We start from the raw sequence: 22,090 nt of genomic DNA on the forward strand, positions 1-22,090 counted from the left end.
TCTGGTCAGGTTTGATCACTCAGCTTTTTTCAAGGCAATTTCTATCAAGCTTCATGAGAGCCTGAAACAGGTTTTGGCAATAAGAGAGCAAAGAAAAAGATTGATGCTAAAAGGAATTGACAGGCAATAGGGTTAGAGATCCTTCCCAATTCTGATCTTGCAAATAGCCAACCTGAAATTAAGAAACTAATCTCTGAAGGTCCTTGACAATTTATTGGGTAATACTAATGTATATTCTTTGCCAATTGTACCAGAAGAAAAAAAAAACAACAAACACAACTCCCAAAGCCTGCAAGCCATGAGGAGAAGCCTGATGTTTCTCACACTCACAGAATCACACAAAGAATGGCCAGGGTTGGAAGGGACCTCAAGGATCATGAATGTCCAACCCCCCCATCACAGGCAGGGCCACCAACCTCCACCTTTAATACCAGACCAGGCTACCCAGGGCCCCATCCAACCTGGCCTTGAACACCTCCAGGGACGGGGCATCCACAACCTCTCTGGGCAGCCTGTTCCAGCACCTCACCACTCTCTCTGTAAAGAACTTCCCTGACACCCAACCTCAATCTTCCCTCCCTCAACTTAAAACCATTTCCCCTTGTCCTGCTGCTATCTACCCTTTCAAAGAGTTGACTCCCCTCCTGTTTATAGGCTCCCTTTAGGTACTGAAAGGCTGCAATGAGGTCACCCTGCAATCTTCTCTTCTACAGGTTAAACAAGCCCAGCTCCCTCAGCCTGTCTTTGTAGGGGAGGTGCTCCAGCCCTCTACTCATCTTTGTGGCTCTCCTCTGGACCCTCTCCCACAGCTCTCTGTCTTTCTTGTATTGGAAGCCCCAGACCTGGGCACAGTACTCCAGAAGGGGCCTCACAAGAGCAGAGCAGAGGGGGACAATCATCTCCCTGTCCCTGCTGGCCACCCCTCTTCTGATGGAGCCCAGGATGCCATTTGCTTTCCGAGCTGCAAGAGCACACTGCTGGCTCATGTTCAGTTTTTCATCCATCAGGACTCCCAGGTCCTTCCCTGCAGGGATGCTCTCAAGGACCGTTCCTTCCAGTTGAAGAAAAGAAAATGCTAAGAACCCCTTTCTTTGTTTCCCCTCATGATCAGCTCTGGGCTAGATACAGAAGCAGATTACAAAGCTCAGATGGAATGCACTTTTTCAGGCTGTTGACACCAAATGCTGTGGGTGCTGAAACCAGCTCATGAGAACAACTGGGGGAGTCCAAGCTGGGCTTTGACTTTGCCGTGTATTATGGTGATGGTGAAATTTTTCAGACTGATTGCAACTGCAGAAGATTAAAGGTAGACAACAACAAACTGTAAGGCAAGCTTTTGAAGGCAGTGCACTTTTACAATTGCTTCTTCCTAATACTTAATTTCTACCATCTCACGGTGCATCATTCTCTTCATAAAAAGTAGCTCTCCAACGCAAGTAGGTGACACAAGCTGGGAATACCAACTAGGACTTAATGGCATTTTCCTGTGCCAGATATTGTGAAGTGTTTTACAGATAGAAGGGTTTATTTCTGCTCTTTCAGGTAGTACATCATCATAAGAATTTCTAGAAAATTAAATATATTGATTCAGATTAAGCAATTCCTTCTAAGGTATCATTGCATATTAAACCAAAGCACTTCATATAATGTAATATATTAGGTTAATGTCAAATATTTGAGAAGGGACTATGGAAAATGAACTCCAACAACAAAAGTGTATATCAAAAACATACGGAAGAGAACACTGCTTAGTACAGTAAATTTCTTATCCAGGCCTATATCACCTTCTTTACCAATGTTGCATAACTCAACTGGGTTCAGACACGTTACTCATACTTGCCTTTGTGCTTAGTCCTTCTGTGTTCACTGAAATGTTAAAGCATACAGAAAAGTCTCCTGACTAAAAGCCTATAAGAGTTGTGCACTGGACTTTAAGGAGCTGCTTAAAAATAGTGCCATCATAAGAGTCTCATGTGGCATAGCCATATATTGCCCAAGCAAGAAGAAGCAGATTCAGTTTCTCAGAGAATTTTATTGAGTTATTAGTAGAGTGATGATACTGTCTGAATTTTAAATAAAAAAATGTGCTTTTGAAGCTACTGTCCTTGATGCTCACAGACGAGCATATCTCGATGTCTCAGAGGTTAAGTTAAGCATTTGGATTAGGTGACCTGAACTGTAATTAAAACATTGCATCCTCTTGTTAAGATCCCTCTTCTTCCCCATCAGCTGCAGGACTGCCCACCTGCCCACCTCCAACCGCTCCTTATTGCACATCTTGATGCTTCTTTCTAATTGAAGCCAGAATCCTGGCTCAGACTCTTTCTGATTTTCTGGCTGCTGCATGCTTTGCAGTGCCTTGTGCTCATTTACCGTAGGGTTAATCGTATCTATCCTGGGAAATGACACTGTGTTATGACATGTGGCAACTAACACAAGGCTGAAGAGATAGCTGGGATCCCTAACCCTTTGGGAGTATGCAGTCTTGTGCAATTATGTTGACAAATGCAACCAGTTCACTAAAAAAAAAAAAGTGTCTCACAGAGTGGAGCAGGGGCTAAAAGCATCACACAATAAAAAAGGCTGGAACAGGCTCTGCTCTCATTAAGGACAGATGAGGAAAGATGTCCTGTAGTTCATTATTGCCCTGAGCTGCTGGAAATTTCCACATACCTGCAGCAGTGCAGTATGAAAACCAGCATGGACGCAGCTCTGAAAATCAGGGTTAACTGTGAGTGACTTGAAATTGCTTTGGTACTTGTCTGCAGCGAGTGACAAAGTGTATTTAGTATACATGTTGTGATAGTTAAGGGCAATGTCCCAATGGGGACAGCAGCCATTGAGATTTTCTTATCCAGTAAGAAGCAGTAAAGAAGTGAACTGAGGGCCTTTGACCCTCATACATCACCATGAACAAAATCAACATCCCCCCTAGTTGAAGAGCTTTGGATAGAGTTATCACCACTGAATGAGAAGAGAGCAAAAAGCAACAGGCATTTTGATGATGATGAAAATGCGTCCCATCATCACCACTGTCCTTCCCCTTAGGGAATGGACATGAGACCAAATGTTTGCATAGTGGAGGAGTTAGGAGGACCTCTCCTTACCACAGTCCCTCTATGGCATTGCTCATGGAAGACGAAAGCAGCCTCTATCTACACAGCCCTCTTCCAACCCAAGCCAGCTCAGTTAGCACTGCTCAGATCAAAGAGGACTGCCATTGAGTCTTTTAACATGCAATTATACTCTGAAAGGTCACTGTAAAACAGCTCTGCGAGGTCCCATGTTTATTGACTCTCTTCCCCAGCAATTTGCTTAGTTTACATGTAATGAGTAAATTCTGCTCTTGGCTGCTGCCCAGCCAATGGGTCTGAGAGCCAAGCTGTGCCTGCTTTCTGCCAGGCCATTATCACCAAACTAAAGGACAATCAAGAAAAACCTCCGCATTTTTAGCCTGGAAGTGTCCTTTCCTGTCATGTTTGCACTTGGGCACTGTATTGTAATCCTTCTTATCAACGTTCTCTCATTTCTTGTGATTTTCAACTGTGGATGAACTCCATCACTTCTTGTATTTAAGCTAGATTTGGGTGACATTTTGCACCATTGTTAACATTCATGTGCAGTGTAGATCCTACCCCAGCCACAAGGGTTCCAACCTGTTTCTAGAACTGCCTGTTATGTCTGCTTAAGGCTATCAATAGAAGAAAACGATTACACCTGTGATCTGTAGGGTTAAATTAGCTCCAGGATGAACAGCTGACATACTGTGAGCTGAGCAATTGACTGAGCCTGGTGAAGTGATGGGACCATAATGGCAGGTTGGTTTCTGATGCTTGTTGGGGTGGCATGTCTGTAGTTGGATCCCACACATCACAGCAACACAGTGTGAGCATAATGGCTTCACAGTTTTTGAGCTGGAAAGGAATCTTTCTTGTCCTGAGTGGTTTAGGTATGTTTTTTGGTTTTTTTGGTTTTTTTTGTAGTAAGCCCCAATCTGGGGGATGCATCAGTTCTGGAAAAGAGCTGCACTCTGCCCACTTAGCACATGAATTATCACAGCCACTGAGGAACTGAAAGCCCAAAGTCTACACCATCTTATCTGATAGCATTGGAGTTGAGTGGGAAGTGCCACAGTTCCTGCACAAGGAAATATCATGAGCTGTAGCAGACCCTTCACTAAGGCTGCAGCTTGAGTGGATTCAGCAGTGACAAGTGCATTTAGCAGAAAGAAACCCTCTGTTTCTGCAAGCAAAGACAAGTTAAGATTTGTATTCAAGGACTTCTTAGCATCCAGGTCTGTGCTTTTTCTCTCTGTGCACAATGCTGGCCCATCTCAGACAGGTATCTCTGCCGTGCTTCCTGGCTGCTCTCAGTGGCCCAGCCACCTGCATGGCTGCTGACCCCTCTCTGGTCTGACCCTCCTAGAAAAGACAGATCACATGCAGAAACATGTTTTTAACACTACTTTTCACTGTCTGCACAACCTCAGGGCAACTTGTGTTGATTCACCCTATTGATAACACCATAGGGCTGATGATGCTGCACGTCAGCAGCATCAGTTGGTACAGATGTACACCACTGGAGGCTCAATCTCCACTGTATTTCAACACCGGAGGTATTGCACACAACTGCCATACAACAGCAACAACATTTTACAGGCTGTCAGGAACCCAGCCAGCCTTCCTCAGACCGGGGGCTGTCCCAGTCTTCTGCCAATCCGTCAGAGCAGCTGTGCAGAGGCCTGGCTGCAGGCTGTTGGATAAATCTCCTTGGCAGTTTTCACACTGGTCACACCTTACAGTGGATATTTGTCTTCTTTTTTTTGTAGCTCTGGATAAATATTTCTTTGCAAATACTCCAGAAGTGGCTGAGCAGGGGCTATGATGTGTCAGAGTTCAGCCCTCTCTGGCTGCTGGAAATCCTTTCCCAAAAGCACACCACAAAAAAACATTGCCCAGAGGCAACAGCACTATATTTCTCCTTCACTCAGGACTCTCCTAGCTCGTTTTTTTTTTTTTTTTTTTTTTTTTTTTTTTCAGTGCAGCATTTCTATGAATAATCAGGGTATAGCCCTGAGACTGCTGCTCTTCAGCATATCTTCTTCCACATCTCAATAACAAAAGCACAGGCATCACCCGAAGCTCATTTTGAGTTATGATTCCTTTCAGTATCAGCTGTTACTTTTAAGATGTTATCAGTCCTGATAGGTCTCACTGTATTATTATTATTTTATGCTAGTGAGTTATACTGCTATTTATTTAGATTACTGTATTTCTCAGAGACCTTTCTGTGGATCAGGACCCCAGTGTGGAAGATACAGTGTCACCTACCATGTTTTGAGGAGTGCTCTCATAGAGATCTGAAACAGCCTTATGCTTCTGTTCAAGATTCTATTTAATTCTCAAAGCTAAGAGAGGGACTGTCATTGATTTCAACTGCTGTTGCACTAAACATCACTAGCGCTTGTGACATCCAGCTCTGTGGTCTGTTCATTTGCCAAGATTTATTAGAAGAGAGCCAAACAGATCCCTGAGGGTATATCTAGTGTTCCTGCTGTGAAAAGCAGAGGCAAAGGCCTAAGGCTTTCCTGCATTCCTCCATTTGCAAACACGCTGGTGAGATGAGCAGAGCCTCTATGAAGCTGTGGTATCTCATGCTTTAAAACCATCTTAACCTACAAGTCAATACTAGCAGGTTTGTAGAGAACAGCCTTAAAATCATCCAAAGCTTCAAGTCAGCTGCCTGACAGATGTTATCTTCAATAAATGAAGTAGTGATCAGGACATGAAGGAAATGTTTGCACAAGTCATGCTTGCAGCTCTGTATCAAGCCAAATGAGGCTTTGGCTTCACCCTGAACAAGTGGGAAATGCAGCGCTCTCCCTGCAGTCCAGGCAGTCTAGTTTGAAAAGAAGGCTCCTTTCCAGAGTTATTTCATCCGTGACAGTGTTAGCTTTGCTTTTTGGAGCAGTCTCCCTTAATTGAGAAAACAAGAATACCTGCGTTTCTCTTGAACTCAAGCCAATGGGACTTGACTGGCACTGGAATTACTCTCGCTTAGCAGACTGTGGCAATAAAGAAAGTGCTTTTAAGACTCTGCCCCACATTTCAGTTTTTGTTTGAATAAGTTTATTTCTTTGTCTAAAAGCCTTGATTTTTTTTGGCCTGTGCTGCATGGATGTTCAGGTAGTTCTTCATTGTTGCCATGAAAGTTCAAAGCCATTTATCTTCAGTACGGTTACTTGATGCAATTTCTTACTGCATGCACCCTTCAGTCCTGGGGCTTTCTACAAGATTAAGTGATGTATTCAGATAGAAAATGTCTCAGGAGGATTTTCAGTATTTGGAAGATAGAGAGCTCATTCTATTTGAAGGACAGCAGCCTTTGTAATTGGTGTTTCCCATTTGCCTCCCTTGGAAAGAATGTCTTTGTGAGCACAGTCCTCATCAAGGATATGAGGTATTGGTGCGATCTAGTGTTGTGCCAAAGATTTTTTAGGGCAATTTGCCCACCTTGGGGGTAGAGGTGAAGAGCTTTTTGCCCTTTGCTCAGCTGGTGTGAGCACTCAGGACTAATTAAATCTAAAAGCAAACAAAAAGGAACCATTTTCTTGTGTCTGACTGTTCACAAGTTGCAGCTCCACTGGGAAAAAGCGTTGTGATCCAGCTGGAGCAGAAGTGCTTCTCTATGTCTGTTCTGACTCTCCCATCAAAGTGTTTTTCAGGTGTGTTATAGGCTGGGAATTCAGATAAATCACCCACAGTACAGTATTGTCGATCAGCCTTCATTCCTCTGATACCCAAAAGAGAGTCATGTAGCAGTACCCAGCAATTTATTGTTACCCATTCGTTTTATTATAACCTTTTCATTTTTCAGAATTTACCACCTCTTCTTTCTTTAATAGCTTACTGGCCTGTATTCATAAAAGATAGTTTGAAATGTAGGATATGAAATCACAATCCAGTGGGAAGGGGACTACTGCCCTACTTCTCAGCAAACCCTCCGGCTGGCACTGTTAGCTCGCATATAGCAAGATTCTTTGTCATCTTCAAGAAGATGAGCATCAGAATGCTTCAGCTGATTTATAAGGAGTCATGGATATATGATGTGAGCTTAATTCATAATGGGATTGAGCTAAAAGCACTAATCCTATTTTACTGTAGACCTGGCATTAACATTCACACTGAGTCTGATGGATAGTGCAGAAGAACCAAAGTAGGATTTCTGTAGGGTCTGGAGGCAATCCAGCTGGCTCAGCCTGATGAAATTGTTGCAGTTTACTAATTTGGGCACAAGAAAGTCCGTTCATGAGCACAGATATGCAAAAACTTTAAATATACTCAATTTTGTCTATTTAAAAATAAAATATAAAATATAAGGACTAGAAGGAATGGCTTCAAGCTGCGCCAGTGGAGATTCAGGCTGGACGTTAGAAAATACTACTCTGAAAGAGTGGTGAGGCACTGGAATGGGCTGCCCAGGGAGGTGATGGAGTCATTGACCCTGGAGGTGTTCGAGGAACATTTGGATGTTGTGTTGAGGGATGGTTCAGTGAGAACTGTTGGTTGGATGGTTGGACTGGGTGATCTTGTGGATCTTTTCCAACCTTGGAGTTTCTACGATTCTATGAAAATAAACAAAGATTTTTGCTGTCAGGTAGGTAAGAAATCAGAACGTTGCAACACCTTTGTAGCAACACTTTAAGCATTTTCTTCTGTACTGAAATAAGTTTATGTCCTTACTTCACAGAGACGTAGGGCTGTGTTTTCCACTTTTTTCAAGGTGTCTGGAGTGACTGGATATAATGCATCAAAAAGATACAAAATATCAGAGTATAAAATTAACTCTAGAATCTAAAAATTCAGAAACTCATTTTGGAAACCAAATTACAGCTGCCTTGTATCCATGATCAGATAGCTGTAAAAAGCTCTATATTATGAGCACTGTAATAATGTGTGTAAACCAAATTCATTGTTGATTCTACTCACCAGCATTTCAGAATTTATGTTCCATCATATAGAATATTTGCTTCACCTTTGCTTTATGGCAGTAAAGAGTTGTTCATAGGCTTTTATTATGAGGGAATTAGAATGTCTTCCATACAAGAAAGTCCTTAAATAGACCCTTAAACTTTCGAATTTTATGTGGAAATGCTTATTAAGTGTGATTTTTGGTACCCATAGAATCATAAAATCATTAAAGTTGCAAAAGACCTCTAGGATCATCCAGTCCAACCATCAGCCCATCCTCACCATGCTTACTAATTATGTCCCTCAGTGCCACATCCGCACGGTTTTTGAACACCTCTATGGATGATGACTGCACCACCTCCCTGGGCAGCCTGTTAAATGCCTCACCAGTTGTTCTGAGAAGAAATGTTTCGTAATACCCAACCTGAACCTCCTCTGGCATGACTTAAAGCCATTACCTCATAGAGAGCAGTAAGAAAGATTTAAGAACGGGCACCCATAAGGCAGAGCAGGAGGAGTCTAGCAGCACCACAGGCCATGAAAGGGAAAGCCAAGGCTGAGAGTCTGAGAGAGGGCTTGAAAGGATTTCCACCAGAAAATAGGGAGGGCGTGGAAAGCAATAAGAAAGCTGAACTGTGTTTGGTTTTGTGAAGGCTCTGGTAGAAGGACATGTGGGATGTGAGGAGATCTGTGATGTGGAAGTCAGATATCCACAGTGCCTCCAGCACTGTAGGAATCAGAAAATCAAGAAATGGCGAGAGATGGAAATGCCCATCCCAGAGAACTGCTGCTGTCACATTCCTCCTGACAGGAATGTAACGGTGCTCTGGCTGAGATCATGCCCAGAAAATACCAACAGTGTACTTTTAATTTCAGTAGATATTTCAAGAGCCAAAGATGCCAGCTGGAGGGAAGTAATCTGAAACATGTGAATACCTGAGGAATATCCCTCCTGCAGAGCGGGTTGTGATCAGACAACAAAAGCAGTACTATGTTAGATCTCTTCCACTGTGTACAAAGAGTTCAGGAAGTTTAGGCTAGAGAAACTGGGTTTGTTTGTTCTTTTTTTTTTTTTGGTTTTTGGTTTTTTTGAAGCTTTATTGCTTTTTCTTTTAGTTCAGCAGCAGAATATTTGCCGGAGGAGCTGGAGAAGTTTCAGTTCACAAAAGTGCCAATGATTTATTTATTACCATCATTTAGGGAAAGGGCAGCAGTTGCTGGTTCTGAATATTTAACACTGCAGGGAAACAGCAAGCCACTCTGAAGGCTGTGCATTTTGGTAAAGTGCTGCAAACCAGAATGGCCCTGGAAAATGTGGAGACAGAAGAGCTGTGTAAGTATATCCCTGCATATATGTACTGCATACCAGACTGAGCTTCTTGAGATCTCAGCCTCCATTCCTTTGTGGTCATGAGCAGCCTGCTGAAGAGGTCTTGGCTCCTCTCTGAGCAGCAGCCAGCTGTGAAAGCCCAAGTGAGGACATGAGGTGACTCAAAAGATGCATTACCAGCATTCATCGGAAATCTGCAATTTGCTTTATTCATGCTCTATTTTCAGAAATTTCCAGGGGAGCAGCAGGTGGTGGAAATTAGCACCAGGGCTTTTCCTACCCAAAGCTGGCTATCTAAGATGCCTTATGAAGTGCAGAAAGCTTGTCCTTAGCTCACTTGTCTCATTCCTTAGTTTTCCATGGGACTCAGGCAAGCAGCCTCAGCCTCTGCTTCTACTAGCTGACACAACCCACTGACTGCTTCTCAGAAAAGCATTCAGCAGCAGCCAGGCTGAGCACTGGGAGATGGCCGGCACCTCCCTCTGGTGCTCCCCAAGGAGACACCTAAGGGAGGATCTCCTGTGACCACTGCTGTCTGTGAAGTACGCTCAGCAGAAGAAAGGGACCACCCCCACACCCAAGTATATAGAAGAAAAAAAATAAGGTTATTTTTAAAGCAATACATTACAAATCTATTGGCCAATTTACAAGCAGATATTCCCAGCTGCATGGGAAAAGTTTGTCCAGAGAAGCTGTGGATGCCCCACCTCTGGAGATGTTCAAGGCCAGGCTGGATGGTGCTCTGAGCAGTTCAATCAGGTGAGTGGTACCCCTGCCCACAGCAGGGAGTTGGAACTGGGTGGGATTTTGAAGTCCCTTCCAACCTAAGCCAGTCTATGATTCTTTGATTCCAGCTGTGTTGTTTCAAGTCAATGCCTGTCGGCACAAGCTGCGGGGCTAAGGGGTAAAGAATTCAATAGATAGATTAGTACAAATTTAGGGCTATCCTACATTTAATTTTCTGAAAATCTCTTTTTGAATACATGAGGAAATAGTAGCTAAAAGGTGAATACTCTGATTTTTTATTATGAATATCATCTCTACCCTGGCAAGTCTTTTGTTCCCCATCATGAGAAGTGAGTGAGATTTAACCATACTCATAGTGACTTCTCATTAAATGTTGTGATTGATTTAATGCAAGATGAGGCTTCCCAGGCCATGTCTCAGCTGAGGAAGTGACTTCTCTTTTACAGTGTTCAAAGTCCGTCTGGAGAGCTTTACCTCCCCAGGAGCCAAAGGGAACTATGAAACCACAAACTCCCTGGGGTTTGGTTGTATAAACATTACATCTCAGTTGCCGATGAGGAAAATGGGGAACATGAGGAGATAAGTAAACATTTCAAAATATAGGTGGGAGGGGAGGCACAGGCTTCCTCTGGTAGTCTGAGGACTTTTGCAAACCAGCCCACTTGCAGTCAGCTCAGTGCAGTACATCAGTTTCTCTGAAGCTGCTCCTGAATCAGTGATCAAGGAATTTATTGAAAATTGAGTGTTCTTGTACCTTAGTGGAATACTTTATGTTTACCAGACATGCAGGCCTTCTCAATACCTAGCAATTAGGCAAGCAATGGAAGAAGTGGCATTCTCAAACCAAAGGATTTTGTGAATCATCCTGGTGTACTTTCCAGGAGAGCAGCATCAAGCCAAAAGTCTCCAGTGTTGCTGAAAGGCGACAATAAATTGATCAGCCTCTTTAAAATTTCTCATAAAATTGTATTAACAAAACAGTAAATACATTACACAGAGACCGTAACCACGGGATGTTTACATAATGCCCACTGTGGACCAGTACTAAATACCATAAAAGACCTGAGACCCCCCCAAAAAGTCTGCAAGTTCTGGCTCTCACAAAGCAGCTAGAGCACCATTATTCCTCCTCCTCCTTCTCTTCCTCTTCTCCCTCAGATTTCAGCTTCACTGTTGTGAACTTTGCTGGTGGTTATTGCAATTCCTATTGCTAGGCTCCCATTATCAGCAAAGAGCTGAGCCAGGGAAGTGTTCAGCACAAGGCAGTCCCCATCTGAAATGATAGAGTCTACACACTCCAGCACCGACCTCGGAGTTGCCTCCCACTTGAGGCGCCTCTGGTTCCTGTTGAGCTCGAGCCGATAGGTGAAGTTGTCAGCCTGGGTTTGCGTGCCGATCAGCATCATGGTGGCAAAGAACTGGGGGTGACCTTTGTACTTCTCCTGCTTCCTGAGAACCAGCAAAAACTGGTGGCCAAGGCAAGAGTGCATGATGATCCAGTCCGTGGGTGCGGGCAGGTGCATGTCTGTGGCCAGGAAGACAATCTCTGCCCCCTGAAGGATGTTGATGCGGTGAGTTTGCCTCAGGTGGGACACCACCACCTCCAGGTGCCCTTCCCATGGGCAGGAGAAGAGAGGACACATGCAGGGAACCAGCTGGGTGTCGTGCACTGCTTCATGGTGATGGCAGGGAGGAAGGCTGCCTTGCTCCGTAGATGTCTGTGCAACTGCACAACGGGTTGGTGCATACTATGAGAAGGGAGAAATCATAGAATCATCAAGACTGGAAAAGACCTCTAAGATCACCTTTTCTGACCATCAACCCATCGCCACCATGCCCACTGACCCATGCCCCTCAGTGCCACATCTACATGCTTTTTTGAGCCTGCAGGGACGGTGACTCCACCACCTCCCTGGGTAGCCTGTGCCAGTGCCTCACCACTCTCTCTGAGAAATTGTTTTTCCTAACGTCCAACTCGAACCTCTCCTGGTACAACTTATGGTCATTAACTATCATCCTATCAGTAGTCACCTGGGAAAAGAGACTGACTTCAACCTCATGACAACCTCATGTCAAGGAGTTTTAGAGAGTGATGAATCACTAACAATACTAGGTGGGCAAGGAACCAGTGCAGATATGTAGGGTGCAGACCCCACAAACACCAGTCACCTGATATCCCTACTAAAACAGCATCAGAGGGAGCCCCAAGAACACAACACTCCTTAAACCAGACTGAGATCAGAGGTGATACAAGCCTGCATTTGCACAGCAAAATATGCTAGCAGATGCCTTGTTCTCCAGAAGAGAGAAACCATTTGAGCCATGATAAGTCACCTTAAATGAAAGTGATGTATGTGTTTCAAGAGCAATTTCATTAGTTCAGGGGGAAAATCTGATTAAAAAGAAAAAAAAGCCCTACAAAACAAGGACAGCATGGGGCATTTTATATGGTTACAGCTCTTGCAGCTCAGAACAAGGAAATGAAATATGTACAGCTTTATTATGCTTTAATGAAACACACTGGCAAATACAGGCATTTCTTCTGAAATGATATGCTTTATAACACCCATAATTCGTGAAATAAAAGTCAGTTTTTATTGTATACAGTTCCTTCATTTTTTTCTGGTCAATGTATTTGTGCTTAACTGATGCACTTTCCTCCATAAATCCTAAATGGCTCTTGAAGGTAGATAGATGGTAAATTTAGAATGCTGAAGTTAATTTGGATTAAAGTAAGGCAGCTAAATGGGAAGGCAGAGGCTCTAGCAGAATGATAGCATGTGATGACTAGGAAGCAAACTGCACTTCTTCTGTCAAGCAGGCATTGTTGAAGAGAAATGAGTAAGTTTTATCCAACCAAAAGAGTGTCCACATGTAATGGTATTTTGGAAGACTAATGGCTCTACTGCAATAACTCCATGCATAGGCAAACCCTCAGACATCCACATGATGGTCATGATTCATCCAGCCTAATTTTAAGCATTTACTTCAGCCATCTGAGACAGAAACCTGGTTACCTTAGACTGTCTCTGTAGTCCGTAGAGGGATGCAGCCCTTTCCACCAGCTGATTCTGACCTTGGCTGGAGTAATTCACCTCTTAAATGTGGCAGTGGCTGCTGCCAGAGAGACTAAAGCTAAGATCCAATTTGCCTGGTCAGACCTCAATTTTAGATGCTTCCATGTAGAGGGGAGATTATCTCCTGAACTGTTTTGGAGATGCTTGTAAGGTGCATAAGAATTAAGAGTATATATATATATAAATGCATACATTTTGTTTCAATGTATGTTTTCTAAAGGTTCTTATAATTCCCAATACCCAAATGGTAGTGACTACAGTCTGCTATGGGTTTATTACTTAGAGTTGTTGGGTGGGATAAGTCAAGGTTTCTCTTGCCCATACACGTCCTGCTGCTTGAGACCCTGTAATTTTGCCACCATCTTTCTCTAAAGGCAAAAGGTGTTTCTATACAGGGACTGGTGAGGGAAAAGCTTAAAAATACAAAGTGGGTATAACCCTGGGATGTGTACATCTGCATAACCGATAAAAGCAGAACTAGAAGGTGCAACCTATGAGATGTGTGGCCATGTAATGCTTGCTGTCTCTGAGGCTCTCTGTTACTACTGCCATCAGTTTCCACCTCCAGAATTTGCGTTTTTTGCTTTCCAAGACAATTTGGAAGAGAACCTCTTGTGTTAGCTATCCCAACTCTTAGACAGCCAGGGTTTCCTTGCCAACCAGGACAATAAAAGTTCTTGGTGTTCATTCAGAATCTCCATTTGTCTGAGGGATGTGATGGCCAGGCAGGGTTACGATTGCTGTTGCATATTCACAGGATCATAGAACCGGAACACAACTGAGGCTGGCAGGGCTCTCTGGGTCCCTCTGCTCCAAACCTCCAGCAGGAACACCCAGAGCAGGATGCCCAGGGCCACATCCAGATAGTGCATAGCTCTTCCCAAGACCCTGAGCACAAAAGCGAGGTGTTTTTTCGTTCTCTGACATCTGATATGAAGAATAATGTACTATTTAAATGCTGTTATTGAACTTTCCAGCTTTTTCTTTGGAGAGTTATTACTTTAATAGTACTGTTCTGCTTCCTTCTTTCCTCATTTTTTATTTGTTTTGTTGTATAAAATTCAGGAATATAAACTTTTCAACAAGATAATGAATTGAGGACAGATAAATGACTATCATTGTCTGGGAAATAAAGCAGGTCATTATAAGCTAATCGAGGTTTGTGGCTTTAGCTGCCTACTTATCGCTCTGGGATTGCTGCAGAGGACTGGTTCATACTTAATTCTACATTAATTTTTGCATCCCATTAAGATGAAAGTTATGGTTAATTTAAACTCTTTTGGTGAAGGAAGCTCTGCAATGGCAGATCGTAAAAGCCTTTTAAAAAATCCCTGAAATGCTAATTGCCTCGTAAAATGAATTCTAATCTCCCAATCTAATACAGTGGGTGTGAGCAATTACTTTTTCTCACCAAACTGTTAATGCAACATTAGTGATTATACTAATTAAAACTAATGAACTCATACTCACATGCTGATAAACCTCTCAACCACTCGACAAGTTCCAGCCTTCTATCAGTTTTATTTAACTCCTCTTTTGGAAGATGAATCTTAAATTAACCTCTTGAATAACATTCAAAATTGGGTTTTGAAATGTAAAGCTTTATAGACTGTGTATAATTCCTCTCCAAAGATTACCAGAGTCAGAGAAACCATTTCCACTGAGGCTGTAATTGAATTTAGAAATGCATTCTCCTAATTTGATAAGCATGGAGTGCATTGGTAGCTCATTGGTCTAAATTGTATTCAAAGTAAGAAAGTTGAGGTATCTCCAAAATCATGATATGACAATCATGTTTTTATGACTCAGGAACAAGAAAAATAAATTTCAGTGAGCAATTTATTCATCGTATATTGCTCCTTTCCTTCATTTGTGATTTCTTGGTGTGCAAATAAATGAGAATTCCCTTCAGCATGTTCCATTCCTGAAAGGTTCTTAAGAGTTGTTTCTGCAATTAATTTTTTGGCCCAGCCTCATTCAGCTCAAGTTTGTTGAAAATTCTAGAATTCCTGTGCAAACCACATGATCTATTTTTGTTCTCTGATCGTGGTGAGAAGGATTTTCAAAATCTGATTTCTGAATTATTCAACGTTCTTGCTTCCAACTTGTGAATTCTGTAATATTTTGACAGAAATATTTTAAAAATTCCCAGTCTCTGTGAAAAACGTTTCACAGAAAAACTGCTTTTTAACTTACATTTTTTGGGGTAGAACTGTAACTGCAGGGGTGCCTCTGCACTTGTTTGTCTTTCATATGGCTGTTACTTGAGCCTCTAAAACTAAAAGGTAGAACAGACATAAAACATTTCAAAAATCTCATTCTGAATAGTCTTTTGTCTTCTTGGTCAATTCCAGCCAAATTTAAGCATGATAGAAGAGTCAAAGACTAATCTCACTACTTTTCTGGGCAAGTTGAGAGATTTAACCCTTTCATGTCTCCAGAGAAGTGCATCTTGCCAAATGGGCAAATTACATTTTCAGATAGAAGAACATAAACAACTGCAGCTTGAGTCCAAATATAATATCAGACACCAGAAAATCCACATGAGACAGTGTCTTTTTTAACAGGAGAAAAGCCTTTAGTCAGAACGATCCTCATTAAATGTAAGATAATCCAGTCATGAAATGCAAGCCACAGGAAAGCAGGCTCTGCTGCTTACAGACCAATGTCTTTTTAACGATGTGGTTTATTACAATGTAATTCTCTGTACATTAGGCAAAGAGCAATTTACAAATACGTGGTGCTTTTCTCTTCATGGAAGATACTTACATCTGAAGCTGAGACACAGCGTCTCTGGGTCCTGTCCCAACATTTCTATAGACTTTCTGAAGAGTCTAAAGACTTTCTAGACTGCTGAAAATTCAACAAATCACTCCAGGCATGACTCATCTGTTCTAACTTTGAAACATGAGGAGTAGGTGTCTAAGTCTGAAGTGTATCAGCTCCTTTTTCAACTCAAGGAGAACTCAGAAGTGTAATTCACTTCATCTTGGGAGAGACCAAAGCAACGTCCCCCTAGGTACTGCTCTCTACATGCAAGAGGTATCATCCATCCTCAGGGCAAATTTGTATGATTTTTTCCTTTTGATGCAGCCCAGGATACAGTTGGCCTTTTGGGCTGCAAGAGCACACTGCTGGCTCATGTCCAGCTTCTCATCCACCAGAACCCCCCCAAGTCCTTCTCCATGTGGTGGCTCTCAAGTTCTCCTCCCAGTCTGGAATAGCCTCAACCCAAGGACAGCTTGGCCTTGTTGAACCTCATTAGGTTCTTGTGTGTCCACTTTTCAAGCCTGGCCAGGTCCCTCTGGAAGGCACCCTTTTCCTCTATTGTGTCAACCGCATCGCTTTGCTGAGGGTGCTCTCGATGCCACTGTCTGTGTGTCTATGTCATTGATAAAGATGTTGAAGAGCATCAGTCCCAAGATGGAATCCTGGGGACACTACTCATCATGGGCTTTCACCTGGACATAGAACCATTTACCACTACCCTCTGGCTGTGACCATCCAACTAATTCTTTACCCACTGAATAGTCCAGCCTTCAAACTCCCATCTTGGGGTATGCGACTTTTTGGGGACTTTGTCCAAGAAAAGGATGCAGCTCCCCTAGCTCCCCGTGCTCTAGCCCTTTAACCACAGCAGATGCTTTTGCTGGGAGCTTTACAGTTACTTTTGGAGATTCTCTTGCAACAAATTGGTAGTAAAATGTACTATTTCTTCAATTTTCTTACCATCTTCTTCCTTTTCCCTGGTTTTGGGGGCTCTGTCTCTTCTTCTCATCTGTATGGAAAATGCTCCAATAATTTCCTAATTCTCAGCTTCTTTCTGCCTCATAAAAGCTTCACCACCCACTAATATCTACCTCCATGCTACTTACACCCACCACGAGGGACAGATGTTCCAAAGAACTATAAAGGTGACATGAAGAGACTAGTCAGCCTTTAATCCTGGTCTTCATTTAATTTCTCTTCTCCTGTTTTTTTTTTTTTTTATTATTATTATGCTAATGAGATTTTGTAAATCTCTCAGATGAAAGAAAAGAGAAGAAAGAAAAAAAGCCCCTCAACCTATTTTGTAAAAAGCTCTACTTCCATATCTGAAATTAAGAAGCCCAAATCAGGGCTCATGTGGAGGATTTATTTAAAATTTTAATTACATAAAATCCTATTAATTATGAATGCATCAGTTGAATTTCTTAAGCACTGAATATTAGTTGCAGCTTTGGCAGTGGATATAGCTGTTTTCCCCTTTGTCAAATGGCAGCAAGAAGACAACTTCAAGCTCATTCTGCTAATCTCACTTTACAACATCACCAAGTGTGACTTGGTGACACAGCACATGGTATGTGTTAATAGCTCTCCTCATGCTAATGACACACCTCTAAACATGCAGTAGACGCTGCTCTAGTCCACATCTGCTCTGCAGCACCACGATTCCTGGTATCAGAGGACCCTGAATTTTAAATGGAGTCACGCATCTTAAGAGATATTTTGTAAAAAAAAAGAAAAAAGAAAAAAGAAAAAAAAAAAGAAAATTGCTTTTAGTGGTAGTTATATGTGTACAAAAAAAGGAGTTGCAGCATTTTAAATGTATCCTGGATGGAAAGACAAGAGACAGACCGTTTGGTTGTTTTTCAAAAAGCAAGATTTTCAGAATAAATTATCTGGCAGTTTTGAAGTGCAAGAAAAAAAATAAATCAAGAAACTTGAAATCCTTCAGTACACTGAAACAATATCATTATATGAAATATAGACAGGATCCAGTAAAGCATCTTAGCTGAGTACATGCTTTCCTAGGGAAACCCAAGCAGAGACATGAACCAGGTGGAACGAGGTCATGATCTCCAGCTCTCCTGCTTTAAAAAACAACTTTGATGAACCTCTCATGTGGGACGATAACAAAATTTCCCATTTTTCAGGCTGAAGAGAGATGAACCACCTCACTAGCCCTCAGCCAAGCTGCAAATGGGTTGTGACCATCCAGACAAACTATACCAATTTAGCTCCTTTTTTGATTGGTTCTTATTCTGCATCTAGTCTGAGATCACCTTCTGTGCTTTGAGGAATAAAATATCTGCATTACATACAAGCACAACTGCACACAAGAGTGATTCCTGTGGAGCATCTGTCACAGATACTTGCTAACCAAAATGTATGAAAAACATGGAGATGAAAAAGAAGCAGCTTGACCTGTGGACATCTGGAAGGTTGACAAATTCACAGAATTGTAGAATCATCAAAGTTGGAAAAGACTTCTAAGATCATCTAGTCTGACCATCAGCCCATCCCCACCATGCCCATTAACCACATCCCTCAGTGTCACATCCACACGGCTCCTGAACACCTCCAGGAACGTTGACTCCATTACCTCCTTGGGCAGCCAGTTCCAGTGCATTACCACTCCTTCTGAGAATAAATTTTTCCTAATATCCAACCTGACCCTCCCCTGGCGCAACTTAAGGCCATTACCTCTTGTCCTATCACTGTTACCTGAGATGACAAGTTGATATATATCACCTGCTCTGCAGTAATTGTCTTGTGCAGACTATAAGGGCTTAACAAAGTATCAGTCTTAGATTTAAGATCTGTAATAAGAGAAAAAAAGGCATCCTGGCTTTGAATTGGCATGAAGAATGAAAAGAAAATATGTGCTCACAGAATCCATATAACTCTGCTCGCTTCCTACTCTCCGTTACTTGTGTTTAGGGACTGTTGAGAGAAACCCTTGAGAGCAGTTTCTTGGAAATTCTGAAGAGTTTTTGAAACTAAGAGGAAAGCTGCTCTTGTTCCTCAAGAAAAAGCCAGCAAGGCCACATGGCCTGTATCCTTTAGCCTTTTACAGAGATATCCACGCAAGGAGCTGAAATGAGGTTGTTTTGGTCAAGAGCACTCTTCTGCAGGAGCTGCTCTGCCACTGTGAGCACGCAAGGAGTGGACATGGGCTCTGATTCCAGCCTGGAGAACTTCCCTGAGGTGCAGTTGGCTGCTCGTAGAATCAAAGAATTGCTCAGGTTGGAAAAGACCTTAAAGTTCAACCACAGCCTGACCATACTGCCCTAATTCTAACATCCTTCTGCTAAATCATGTCTCTGAGCACCACATCCAAACAGTTTTAAACACATTCAGGGATGGTGACTCAACCACCTCCCTGGGGAGCATATTCCAATGCTTAGCAACCCTTTCTGTAAAGAAGCTTTTCCTGATATCCAACCTAACTTTACCCTGGCACAACTCAAGGCCATTTCCCCTTGTCGTCACCTATCACCAGTGAGAACAGACCAACCCCACTCTTGCTGTAATCACTTTTTCAGGTATTTGAAGAGAGCAATAAGGTCTCCCCTCAGCCTCCTCTTCCCCAGACTGAACAGTCCCAGTTCCTTCAGTTGCTCCTCCTGGGCATATTCTCCAAGTCCTTCACCAGCCTTGTTGCCCTTCTTTAGATTTGCTGGGGACAGTTCCAGGCACAGAGCCTAAACTACAGCTACCACCAACAACAGAGGTGGGAAAGGTGGGCATTTAGAGGCCAGAACATGCTCTGCCTCCTCTCTTGGGAGCTAGGGGTGCCTTTATTGCACCAAATTAAACTTCTTGCACAATATGCAGTCCCACAGTGGGGCTGGAGCTCTTGCAGATCTGGGAGAAGCTGGCCTGGGGAGTGGGATGCACCCTCAGTGCCTAAATTGCAACTTAAATTCCCATTGTGGTATTTTAGGACTGGTTCACAATGCTGGAACAATAGAACCATATAGTACAGAGTACTTGATGATTCATTGCAGTGCTGATGGATTGGGGCATGGGGATGTCTACCCTCTTTGGGCTGGATGAATATTTTGTACCTTATTGGAGTGATGGCATTGGTGGACAAAGGGAACACGTCCCATGTCATTTACCTGGACTTGAGCAAGGCCTTTGACATGGTCCCCCACCACATCCTTATCTCCAAATTGGAGAGATATGGATTTGATAGGTGAACCACTTGGTGGATAAGAAATTGATTGAGAGGCCGCAGACATAGAGTGGTGATTAATGGTTCTATGTCCAGGTGGAGGCCAGTAACGAGCGGTGTCCCCCAGGGGTCTGTCTTGGGACCTAACTGCAGCCTTTCAGTACCTAAATGGAGCCTACAAACAGGAGGGGAGTCAACTCTTTGAAAGGGTAGTTAACAGCAGGACAAGGGGAAATGGCTTTAAGTTGTGGGAGGGAAGATTTAGGTTGGATATCAGGGGGACGTTCTTTACAGAGAGAGTGGTGAGGTGCTGGCACAGGCTGCTTAGAGAGGTTGTGGATGCTCCGTCCCTGGAGGTGTTCAAGGCCAGGCTGGATGGGGCCCTGGGCAGCCTGGTCTGATATTAAATGCGGAGGTTGGTGGCCCTGCATGTGGCAGGGGGGTTGGAGATTCGTGATCCTTGAGGTCCCTTCCAACCCTGGCCATTCTGTGATTCTGTGTTCCCATTGGCAGGACAGGAAAAGAATTAGAAGCCAAGGCAGGTGCCATCAGCTCTTGCTCCGGAAGGGTACTGTGTAACTGCTTCTTATTACTAGATCTCTCACAATGCAGTACTGCTTGTGTCTGTGGGTGATGTAGTGAGTGGTCTGCATATATAAAAAGAGATAATCCAAATTGTAGAATATCTGAAGATTCAATTCATCCTTTATCCACTCTGTATTTTGTATAATGCCTGTTAACAGAGTGCAAAACCATTTAAGGCTTTAATTAATAGCATAGTGATAAAGTAGTTCCAGGCTTCATCTGCTGTGTCTGATAGGGAAGGCAGAGTTCACAGAAGCCCTATATCTGACCTGTTGATTTTTCGTTTTACATTTGCACAGAAGAAGATATTAATATGGAAAAGAGTAAAAGAAAAAAGAAGAAATGATTGCCCACTGTGCTCATAAACTTGTCAGTTCAGACTGGCTCTATTAACTCATCATCCAATATTCATTTACAAGTTACTACAGTAACAGCAGGTCTCCAAGAAGAGCAGATTTGCTACTGTCATCTTAGATAATTAGACCAAATCCATCCCTAGACAATCAAAATGCTTCCCTTCCATCAGGCAATCTCCAGCTATCAAAATTACATGACATTTAAATTCACTAACTTCTCTCTCAGCAACACAACCAAGAGCACCAAAGGATGGCACATACATTGCTAATAAGGAGATGAGGGGTGGTTGCAGAGCAAATTTGCAACCTCTCATGGTGGGAGGGATGTGTCCAAAGCCCATCCCAACCACAGAGATATCCTGGCCAAGCTTTTACTCGATGGGCCAAGTCACACTGTTGATGGGATGGTGCACTGAATGCCTAGACCAGGTTTGTCACGGTTGGGTTCAGTCCCTTACCATTTGCAGCAAGGAAATGGACATTTATGTGGGAACATTTGGTTTTATATCACACATACTTCTTTTAATTTTGTACAAATCATAGCCTGTTCCTTCTTCTTCCTCCCCCTCTAATTCTCAGATAATTGTTCTAGAAGTTTTCTTCACACGGAGAGAATGCAGGTGGAGGGAAAGAACAGAAAGGAAGGCTCAGCTCAGCCAGAAAAGACAATGTTACACCTACAGAAAGAAAATAATCTCTATTAATAGGTTGGTTGAAAGGGTTTTGAAATAATCATAATAAAAATTCCTTCTACAATAACAGTCACGCTGATGGAAAGATACCAGCTCAACATCTCCTGGATGTGCAATGCTCTGCCTACAGAAGTAGCAGAGCGGAGAACTGTGTTCATTTTTTTTCACCTTGCCCTGTCTGAACGCCTCAAATTTGAGATAAAAATTCTCCCCTGGCCAGGAGAGGCCTTGTGTTTCCCCTCTTGAAGCACTGTCCTTTTGTGGAAGGTAACCCCTGTCATCCCCTTGCTTCACCAGCACCTCAGCTTTGGCCTCATATGCTGCCAGTAAGAGAGTTGTCACCAGGGAATGATTCTATTGTTCATGGGGAAATTTGGTATGACCTAGATG

General features: G+C 42.8%; 1 protein-coding gene across 1 annotated transcript in view; it reads right to left on the reverse strand.

The window, feature by feature from the left end:
* Nucleotides 1–11,011: 11,011 nt before the first annotated feature.
* The window catches only part of SIAH3 (siah E3 ubiquitin protein ligase family member 3), a 38,637-nt gene continuing 27,558 nt past the window's right edge, over nucleotides 11,012–22,090 (reverse strand). The window contains exon 2 of the mRNA XM_052664618.1: nucleotides 11,012–11,795. Coding sequence (XP_052520578.1) covers nucleotides 11,202–11,795 — 594 coding nt within the window. The 3' untranslated portion in view covers nucleotides 11,012–11,201. The remainder of the gene's footprint in view (nucleotides 11,796–22,090) is intronic.

Source organism: Tympanuchus pallidicinctus, unplaced genomic scaffold, assembly GCF_026119805.1.
Source record: "Tympanuchus pallidicinctus isolate F22 unplaced genomic scaffold, pur_lepc_1.0 scaffold6, whole genome shotgun sequence".
NCBI classification, from domain to species: domain Eukaryota; kingdom Metazoa; phylum Chordata; class Aves; order Galliformes; family Phasianidae; genus Tympanuchus; species Tympanuchus pallidicinctus.